This window comes from Larimichthys crocea, chromosome XVII (genome assembly GCF_000972845.2).
Source record: "Larimichthys crocea isolate SSNF chromosome XVII, L_crocea_2.0, whole genome shotgun sequence".
NCBI classification, from domain to species: domain Eukaryota; kingdom Metazoa; phylum Chordata; class Actinopteri; family Sciaenidae; genus Larimichthys; species Larimichthys crocea.
The window spans coordinates 24,001,768-24,013,101 of NC_040027.1; the positions used below are offsets into that span (position 1 = coordinate 24,001,768).

The following is an 11,334-nucleotide window of genomic DNA, read 5'->3' on the forward strand; positions in this document are numbered from 1 at the left end:
GGAAGCATCAAATCACAACAATACACTAGTAGCCCACTGGTTTGGTACTAACTAGAACCAATGGTAATAATTTTATACATTTATAAAGCACAAACAGTAGTACAGATGCAGGTTATTAAAACCATTAACATCAAGGTTTTATGATGATGCAGGTTCTTCAAAAAGTTCTACAAAACCTGAGCTTTATTGTATGTGTATCGATCCGGCAGTCAGGGGGGTGATGGTAGCAGGGACAGAGAATACCCTGTGAGCACACAAAAGAGCGACGAAGGAAGTCTGCCTCCTTCCCGACACAACTCCCGACCTCCTACACGCTCCGGCAGTCGACCCAGCACCGCTGACTCTCTGCGTCACAGCATCAGTGGGTGGATGTTATTTACTTTCCAAATGTCATTCGTAAAAACATAAATACATTTGCCAGCAGTCGAATGTCAAAAAGCATGTCAAAGTGCTGTGGTTATTTATCAGTTGTTTGCAGTCACATTACTCATTCTTGATAGACTTTGTGCGTACTGAAAATCAGCTGCATATTTTTGGGACAATTTAATTTCCCTTCCACCTGCTGTTTGTTATTTGATTTATATTAGATTTATTTGATGTGCTGCCCAGTGTCCACTAGGCAAGGAAACTCCTGCACAAGGGGTAAAGACTTAGGAAAATGGGCACCAAATGGCTAATGACCTATTTTAGCTTTCCATAAAACTAATGTCAGCATGACATGGCATAACAGACTTTGCTCAGGTGTTCAATAGTGGCCATAATAATTCTGTTTTGTTGTTTTATTTAATATTTGACTTTTAGTTTATATTTGAAAGCCAGATAGTCCAGTATAATTCCAGAAGTAGTGTGACAACACTCTAATACTTCTTTCATCTCTGTCACCTTCAAACACACACACTCAGACTCAGAGTGTGGCCGGTTGTCCCAAGAGTCCGAGCTGGACGGGCCATATGAAGGGCGAGCCAGAAAAGAACGTTCCCAGGAGGAACACAATGGACAATCTGCCAGGTAAGCTGACACACAAATGTTAACACGACACAACACGAACACAACATGAGGCTCTGTGTGTTTCAATGAATGCTGCTGCGATTTAAAGGCTGACCCAGTGAGAATTTCTTGATGAGCTCAGTGTGTTGCTATGTTTGATTTTGAAACCTCACACATGAGGAATCACCAATGAGCTGGGTTCTGCTGAACATTTCTGCCTGTTTACAAGGAAGTTTTTCCTTGCCACTGTCACGTGCAAGTACTTGCTCATGGTGGGAGTTGTTGAGTCTCTGTAAGTAATATTACAAAAAGTATGGATTGTACCTGCTCTATGTGGAAAGTGTCATGGGATAACTGCTGGAGGGAGAGCTGGATGCAGTTGTTGAAAGCAGCTTGCTTGATAGCTGTGTGTTCTGCTTTCCAACAAAAATGACTTCAACTTCAACTTAAAAATCACTTTATTTTTCAAATTTATATGCATTTCGGTTGAAAATTTGTGCTCTGGCTCCCTCCTGATGACACATATCATGAAATATATAAAATACATAAATGCAAGTACTCCAGCAGCAGCATGCGTCAACAGGCACACTGCGAATCATCGTCACTTCTGAGGAGGAGAGACAGCCCATCTCTACCGCAGGCTGGTTCAGCTGAAAGAAGGTGGATAATAAGTTACGGTACAGTGGTCATATATACAGCCCATCCTGAAAGGGCCCTGTTGTAATTGCAAATTTTCAGTTCACTGCTCAACAGTCGTGAGTGGGCAAAGCTATAAATGGTTAGAGAGTGAGGCCTGTGTAAAATCAATCTGAACCATACCTACGTTGTGCCATATTTTATATCCTCTCTGCTCCAGACTGGCTGTCATTCTCTCAGAACCACTGAATTCATTTATGGTGAGCAGTGGGTTATAAAAACAACAAAAGAGATGGATTCCAAATTTCCACTTGACTTTCAAAAAAGCACAAGAAAGAGTTTGAACACAACAACAACACAATGAAATACAAAATGTTCGGCTTGTAGGTGGAATTAGCTTTTGATAGCAGCTACCTCTCATAAAGAAGACTGAACCAGACTGTTGGGAAATAATAAAAATAAAAAAATATACAGTTTTACCTCATTCACCTAAAGTAAAACTCTGAGATGTGTGTCAGTGCATTTGTGTGTCTGTGGAGAGAGTTGGCAAGAGTTTTGATCTACACCGATCGGTGACTCAGCACTGCCAAGCTGGTCTGTGAGACTGTGACATGTGTTTAAACGAGCAGTGCCCACAAAGAGACCCATTCAATCAAACCTCCCCTGCTTCTCCTCTCCTTTAAATCCCAGAGGAACTTGACTCCTGAGTCCCGCCAAGAGTAATGAGTCCCAGGAAACCGCTTCAGTTATCCCTGCTCCCTTCTCTCAGGAACGTAAAACACCTCTGCAATACCGACTTCAGTGGCCTCATTTCACACCAGTTCGGAGACAAGACTTTTATAGTGTGAGGAGATTTCAGGACACCGTCATTGATCGGTGAATAGAATCTTAGCAACACGGCAATTTGGCAGATACCAAATGAGAAGATATATACCTTTGTCTTTGTTTTTAGGTTAATGAACGGGCCTAGCCAGGCTGTTTTCCATTCAGACATCAACGTTAAAGACCGAAGTCTTGACACCCCGTTCATTCTTGAGTTGCTTACTTTGTGAGAAAGATTTTTAGCATCTGGCGACCATTTTTGCAACATGCCTAGAAAATTTCAGTCCACTGCTCCACCACAGCGCTGAGAATGCAGGTTCATAGAACCTGTTAGAGGCTCCCATTTGTGTTTGTCAAAGAATAACAAACGGCTTTTAACGCTCAATGATACCAGATGATATCAGGGATGTTGGGGCCAATGTGATTACTGTGAGTAGAAATAAGAATGTCTGGACTGAAATCCACCCATCTATTTTGGTATAGGATTGCTCCACAGAATGTACCCTAGGTCATTTGGCTCCTGTCTAATAATGAGTTTGGCTCATCACTATTTGTGTCTCGAGGCAGAAGAGCCATGTAATCCTCAGTGTCTCTGAGTCATAGAAACAACAAATTCCCCTCTTTGTTGGCTACGATACAGCCTTTTTCTAATAGTTGTTATTTTATAATTAAATGTAAATTATCTGCAAAATATTGTGTAATTTGCATAAAAAGATGCAACTATTAAGTCTAAATATATATTAGTGTCCATAATACACTTCACTTCACTGAAAAGTTTAACCTTTGTGTTCTTATTTCTTATTATTATCTTTATGCATTATTTCACACTATGACAGACACTAATAACGCATTAACATCCTCTATTCAATCATCCATTGATATGCTGGATTTAGTTAATAATGATTGTTAGTATTTTCAGGGAAGTTGAGCAGAAAAACATTCAGGTAATGATAAACTAATGGTGATTCAAGCAGCACTAACACAGCTCAAATCTAAGCTCTGGTCCTGTCTGAATTCCAAAGTTCAAAAGAAAAAGAAACTAAGGCTCGGTGACAGAGATGTGTTTTAAATAGTGATATGGCAAAGTCGAGTAAAAACAACATTCAGCTGTACCTTACTCTAGACTGTGGAAACATGCCTGTTTTGATTTATTCTGAAATATATAGCATGATGCTGCTTCTCATTTTAAACATCCTAATATAATGATATTTAATGTGTTTTATAGTATCAAAATCTGCAATATCTAGGCATATTTAATGTGTTTTATAGTATCAAAATCTGCAATATCTAGGCTAAAAACATAGAAGTCACAAAAACCAGGGTAGGGTGTCCCTACTGATAGCTGTTCCTGTTAGATATCAAGGAAGTATCGATAAAATAGTCTGAAACGCTATCACCAAAAATGGAAGCTATCGACTAAAACAAGTGAAATGGATCTTATCAGATGTCAAGGGCAAGAGGCTTGTCCAAGGTTGATGTTGTACCCAAGACGGGCATGATTTCTATGAAACGTTTCCTGAAATGAGATCTGTTGTGCTGTAGTGTCTCACGGCCTCTGGGCACCTAATCAGATAAAAGTGATCCTCTGAGTGATCCTTCCAGCCGGAAGCAAGTGAGAAACGAGAGTAGCTATGATAAAAAGAAAATAAAAAATAATCAATAGAGGACATTTTTTATCATGTCTAAAAAAGCTGACGGTCAAATGGCTTATACCCAGTTTTTTAACTAATCTCATAATGTCTTGCATGTTTTATTTTTGAGGATTTTTTTATAATCCCAAGTTGTTTGTCTGTTTTCAAAGTACTTTCTCTTTTTTTTTTTTTTGTATGATGGTAATTTATTGCCACAAAACATTATTTTTGTTTGTTTTTTTCCCTCTCTCCTCTTTTACTTGTCATCAGTGGTGATTACATCCCTGCATTTGCAAGCCAGCCCAAAATTCCCCGTACACCTGACCCAGCAGCCAGCCAGAACAGTGCTCACCGGGGTCGAGGCCTGACTCTGGCACCCCAGTTTTCCCAGTCGGAGCCACAACAGAGCAGCCGACCAGGCACTGCCAGCTCTGCAGCAGGAGGGGGGCGACAAAGTGGAAGTAAGCATGTGGCCACAAGCCAGTGTTCGCAAACTTTCGTTCCAGCTGTTTACTTTGTCTACTCTACCAGCCAATTTGCAAGATAGCCAGCCATGATTTGGAGGTCCAGTGCTTTTTAGTAAGTCAAGTTGGCTTAGAAAAACACTCAATCGTAATTTAAGATGAACTAAGCAATAGACATAAGTAACTTTTCTGGGACTGTTTATATCACTCTCTGTTTCTGTTTCCAGAATGTATTTTGAACTTGTTTACTATCAGTAGGTGTGGGTAATAGGGATAAAATTGCATAACAGAATACGAAATTTGTTTTTTCCATGCAAATATACTGATATAATAAATCTGTAGATTTCACTAGCAAACTAACCAGAGAAAATAACAACAAAGAAATGGGCACATTTTGGATAGTCAGCGATATTAAATACCTGACAAATCCATGTACTTCATACTTCATGCTAACTGATTCGTAGCTTACTTTACTTTAGGTACTGTAGGGATAGCTTAGCTGAGCTAAGATGTAATGTTTAAATCTCTACTGGTCAACAAACCTGTTTCATCATATCACTCAATTGTAGCCATCAGCTGAAACAAATAGAAGAATATCAGACTGTATATGTCATTTTAGTGGACAGGAACAGGACTGTTAAATTAAGTGAGGCTGACCGAGAACACCGCCAGTCGTAAAGATAGGTGGCTTTGTCACCAAAAGTTAAAATACTTGAACTTTTTGCCGTCCTGGACTATTGGACTATTTGGACAATAAATAGCTAATCATCAATTAATTGCATAAAATAACAGACCCAAAATAATTTCATATTTTTTATTCCAGTCTTTGTAGATAATTTGACATCCTCATAGCAACATATCAACATGTGTGATTCGTTTTGCCGTCCTGCCATTCAGTCACTATCTTTTTCTTTTTCCCATGCCATCCAAAAGGTATTGTCTGCCGTCTGTCTCAATCCATGTGAATGCAGCATTCAGAGGTACCTGTAAATATAGGGCTGGGGTTAGCTGTTTCCCGTTTGAACTCGCCCAGAAAGGAGAAAAAGAGATAAATCTGCCATAGTGTTTGTAACGATATCACGCCTTTTCCCACCCGTGTTTCTCACCTATTTTATATCCAAGAAATGTCATAATTTCCCTGCTCGTCACAAACAGGTTTTACCAGAACTGCTCACTCTAGTTGTTCTGAAAACAAAAGCAGACTTATAATAACATGACTAGACAAAAGTTGAATTTGGGGTAAGATGACAAATCATGCTTCAGTTTCCCCTAAGCTCAGATCTTAAGTTACACATAGAGCAGTTTTGTAACCAAATCTGCCAGTAATAACTTGAGGAAAAATAAAGATACTTGAGACTCACATATATAAATCCACACTTTTTTGACAGGTTTTGTAAGTTTTCAAAGCATTTGAGAGATTTAAGATTTATATATTTATATTTGAACATTGTGTTTTAAATCTAACAGCCCTCGTTGTCTTTTTGACTTTTACCTTTACAATCCTTGAAAAGTACCACGAGTCACAAGAGAATGATATTTCGGTAATCGCAAAAGAGTCACAAAGGTGGACCTGTGACATGTTTTAACTAGCCATAACTCTCGTCGACTTTTTGGGTCTGGCAAACAGGTGTTGATATGACTGTTTAGGCCACCGAACTATGTCAGATGTCCATGACACCAAACATGGTAAATTACAGTGTGAAAATTACATTTTTGTTGGTCGTACAAGTATGCGGTTTTTAGAACAAATAAAAGTAGGACATTAGTGTTTTATAGTCAGCTAAAATTAGCTCAAGACAATGACAGTGTCTGCAGGCGGATCGTGGCCATCACTTATCACTGTCACAAATTTCTAAAAACTTCATGAAAAAGTGAAAAACTAATTGGTATTTATTGTTGACCACCAGTGACATGATCACTCAGCCCATCCCAGCCACACATACTTCCTTTGGACTTCCCATCTTCAACAGAGAACTTGAGTCACTGCAGGGAAGACAGCCTGATCAGTTGCTCTGGAGCTCTTAGGTGGGTGATAACATCTGTCCGTGCTCTCATGCATCTTAATTGCATTTGATGAGCTAGTACGTCCGGCTCTTAGACCGGGCGCCCTTACCATAAATCCTGTAAAAGGACCTAATGGTTAGTCGAAACTACCACATCCTCCTTTGTGTATGTGTGTGTTGTACTTTTGAGGCCTGGCGAGTGTCAGACATGTCAACTTATAAGGACATCACTTAATCTTAGTTCTGCTTAAAGGACAACAAACAGACACACATGGCAAACAATAAGTAGACAGTGAGTATCTTTTTTACTTCTTTCTTTTTACTGGTGCACTTGCTGCAGGCTCTTGCTATTATATTGCCTTGAATGCAGCTTCTGTTGACTGTCTTGGGTTATTATGCCTAATATTTGCTGCTTGGTAGAGTCTGGCTCCAACCACACGCACAGAGAGGATCTCCGTTAGGCCCACTTTCAGTAAACACATCCGCCGTGACTGACAGATACGCTCTTTGGCCAAGGAAATACAGAGGAGCTGTTTTTGTTGTTGACCACCCACTCAGCCGGCAAATACAAGGAGCCGCTGCAGCCTCACCATGTTGAGAGGATGGAGAAAAAAAACGGCATTATCCTACTCGACAAGGCTGACTCCGCGTGATGAGAGATCCCTGTTATGTTGCCATGCAGCAAGAGAAAGTGGAACACACGGAAAAACCAATGAAACCATGAAACTTACAGTCCAGTTGTTCTGTTTGTGATGGTGGCTGCTATAATTTAAAGTCCCCCTCGACTCAAAACTGCATTTTGGTTGTTGTTATTTCACCTCAGCGTTTAAACCTGATGAGTGATGCCTGTGAGTTTGGAGGTTTGACATTCATCTGCTGAAGGGGAAAGTTTCTCTGTGCTCACCTTAAATGTCGGTTTAAAGAGGGCATGTACGAGCATGATTTTGTGACATCACAACGAGTTTGGAGGCCTATGTGATGTGGAAACTTGAAACCTCCAATGCATATGTACAATTAAAATAGTCTTTTCAGTGAAATAGAAAAGATCTCGTGTCTCTGCATATTCAGATTTAGGATTTTTAATGAAGGAAAATTAATAGTGAATGTGAATAATTTTCTTTTTATTAAGGTAAAATCTGACTGTCTTTACCTTCTCTTCTCCACTCTGCATCCCCCCCTCCTTCCCTCCCTTTTCTCTCTCCTCCTTCAGGCAGCCAGTCAAATAGGAGGTGAAGAGGGGGCTGTCACCATGGAGTAGCACTATCTCCCCGGGTGCATCAGGCTTCCTGTAACATCATACCCCCAGGTTGCGATCAGGGTCAGGGCAACAGAGATGGTCGAGGATCAGCAGCAGCAGCAGGAGGAGGAGGGGCTTGAACAATGTGAAGGATTGTGGCTCTCCGTCCCCCACCCCCTACCCGTTCTGCTTCAGCACAAACTTCTTCTGTAACATGATATGAGGTCAGCCAAAAAAAAATCACAACCACCAGGTGCTAGTTTTAGGCACACATGAATGTGTGCAATATCCTACGGTCATGACAAAATTCCTCCACAGCAATACACAACCCATTCGGAAATATAGCTCTGACTTGGGGCATGACATAAGCACATTCCTCCCCATTTTCTTCACAGTCCCAGAGGCACCTTGTTGCTGATAAATCCTCAATAATTCATATAATATGACAATGTTTGCCTTTTGAATTGATTGTACAGCTCGTTTGCAAAGTTCTCATCTTGATTCTACGAATCTATTATCTTCTGAATTTCACTACGTACTGTATATATTGATTTTTGACCCTGGTGGAAAATATCCGTCCACATAAATAAATAATTGTAGCCGCTTTACATCAAATAGAAAACTATCTCATATCTAGAGTAGCTGCTCTTCTATAACTTTCCAGGAAATGTTTACAAGAAAGACACAGGTCTTGACATGAGATGTCAGGCTAGTGCATGTTTTTAAGAAATCTTGAGAACTGCTTATTGCTATTAATATACACTACCATCCATACTTGACCACAACTTGAATTTGTGTGATTGCATTGTACATTTTGTTTTCTAGGTGTTGTGATGTACAGTATATTTATGTTAACTGCTACAGTTTTGTTCTAATGCAGTTTGATAGTTATGGATTTTGATACTTTCTAAGTGGTTTTAAATAAATGTGACATGTGACCTGTTTTCTGGTCTTTAAAATCTATATTCCTTGCAGCATTAACGACTGTACACTTGACTGTACAATTGAATTTCTCGTTTGATGACTCTTGTTGAAGGATTCTTAGCTCCATGCTACATCCCAATTGGCTCAGCCTTGAATCATAAATCAACTCCCCTTACATAATTACTGCCAGCAAGTAGTTGGCATATTGTGCCCACATAATGCTGTGTGCCCACCTCTGTGCTCCACTGTGCAAAGAAAAAACTCTTTGTGTTCAACTCATCGAGATGTCACACAGCAGGGAGATTTCTGCTCCCATATCGTGTTGTAAACCGAAAGCTGTCACACTCACCACCTCACCTGCCAGCCGCACCCTTACAAAAGATGAAGTCTTCATCATTGTTAGCGTTCAAGATATAAACTTAAAACCGGTTGTCACTCAATACTACTAGATACTTAAGCCTGTTTAGTCTAGCTCTGTGTTAATTAATCCATTGGCTGCTCTGAGAGAAAGTTTAATTTGTCATCACGGATGGATGAATGTGTCCTCCAAGACCAAAAACACATGATTTGAAAAATACAGTTGTATATAGAGTTTTCTCAGACCATTTACCAGCCAACATCAAATACATAGCTCATCCAAGTTTCAAACTGCAAATTAACAAATAGCTTTAAGCCACTGTAATAGCTTGATACAGATTTTATCCCATGAATATTTGTGTGTATAAACCAAACGGTTGTGGGGTGAAGCCAATGCAGAAATGCTACAAACTGCAGTTCCTTGAACAGTCACTTGAGGCTGGCTACAGAACAAGTCAATCTCCATAAGCCCACATGTTAAAATATCCAACTTCACAGCAGAGATAAACATGTTTACAGCCTGGTACAAAAAACAGTTTTGGTCTCAATATGCTAATTTCCCTGTTCATGACAACTGTACTGAAGCTGAAATTTACATCAACCATTTAAATTCTATTAACGCTATGCTTAATTAGCAACATGGCCACTTTGATTGACAGGTGGGTGCCATTACAGCTGGCTTAAGCTCCACCAACAATCCACATCTTTGCCAAATTTTTTAGAATTAGCCAGGAGGCGGCAGAGGCAGGACTGCTAAGATGGCAGCGGTCAAAACCACAACATTCTGAGCTGATCTTCTGATCTTCAGAAACCTGTGGGTGACATCACAGGTACGATGTCCATATACACTGAACAGAATTATAAACGTTGTTTTTGCTCTCATTTTTTATAAGATGAACTCAAAGAGCTAAAATATTTTCTATATACACAAAATAACCATTTCTCTCAAATATTGTTCACAGATCTGTGTAAATCTGTGATAGTGAGCACTTCTCCTTTACCTGCCAAGATAATCCACCCTACCTCACAGGTGTGGCATATCAAGATACTGAATAGACAGAATGAATATTTTGCCAGGTGTGCCTTAGGCTGGCCACAATAAATGGCTGTGCGAAGTTGCTGGATATTGGCAGGAACTGGAACACGCTGTCGTATACGCTGATCCAGAGCATACCAAACACGCTCGGTGAGTGACGTGAGTATGCCAGCCATGCAGGAACTGGGATGTTTTCAGCTTCCAGTAATTGTGTACAGATCCTTGCAACATGGGGCTGTGTATTATCATGCTGCAACATGATATGGTCGTGGATAAATGGCACAACAATGGGCCTCAAAATCTCATCACGGTATCTCTGTGCATTCACAATGCCATCAATAAAATGCACCTGTGTTCGTCGTCCATACATACATACATACATACGCCTGCCCATACCATAACCCCACTGCCACCATGTGCCACTGAATCCACAACACTGACATCAGAAAACCACTCACCCACACGACGCCACACACGCTATCTGCCCTGAACAGTGAAAACCGGGATTCATCCTTGATGATGGTGCCAGACACCATCGAATGTGAGCATTTGCCCACTCAGCTCAGTTATGACGATGAACTGGAGTCAGATCGAGACCCCGATGAGCTTCCTTGAGACGGTTTCCGACAGTTTGTGCAGAAATTCTTTTGTTATGCAAACCGATTGTTGCAGCAGCTGTCTTGAGTTTCTGGTCTCAGACGATCTTGGAGGTGAACATGCTGGTGGTTACACGTGGTCTGCGGTTGTGAGGCCGGTTGGATGTACTGCCAAATTCTCTGAAACGCCTTTGGAGACGGCTTATGGTAGAGAAATTAATATTCAAAATCACGGGCAACAGCTCTGGTGGACATTCCTGCTGTCAGCATGCCAATTGCATGCTCCCTCAAAAGTTGCAACATCTGTGGCATTGAGCTGTGTGATAAAACTGAACATTTTAGATTGGCCTTTTATTGTGGCCAGCCTAAGGCACACCTGTGCAGTAATCATGCTGTCTGTTCAGCATGCCACACCTGTGAGGTGGGATGGATTATCTCGGCAAAAGCGAAGTGCTCACTATCACAGATTTAGACAGATTTGTGAACCGTATTTGAGAGAAATTTTGTTATTTTGTGTGTATATAGAAAATGTTTTAGATCTGTGAGTTCATCTCATGAAAAATGAGAGCAAAAACTAAAGTGTTGCATTTATATTTTTGTTCAGTGTATTATAGTGTCTATGGAAGACTGGCAACTGAATC

At 40.4% G+C, this 11,334-nt stretch overlaps 1 protein-coding gene across 2 annotated transcripts in view; it reads left to right on the forward strand.

Moving 5' to 3' along the window:
• The window catches only part of armc9 (armadillo repeat containing 9), a 31,050-nt gene extending 22,536 nt beyond the window's left edge, over positions 1–8,514 (forward strand). For both annotated transcript variants that reach the window (XM_027290437.1, XM_027290438.1), the window contains 4 exons: positions 210–361; positions 903–1,008; positions 4,347–4,537; positions 7,754–8,514. In XM_027290437.1, the coding sequence (XP_027146238.1) occupies positions 210–361; positions 903–1,008; positions 4,347–4,537; positions 7,754–7,776 (472 nt within the window). In that variant the 3' untranslated portion in view covers positions 7,777–8,514. The remainder of the gene's footprint in view (positions 1–209; positions 362–902; positions 1,009–4,346; positions 4,538–7,753) is intronic.
• Positions 8,515–11,334: the final 2,820 nt, after the last annotated feature.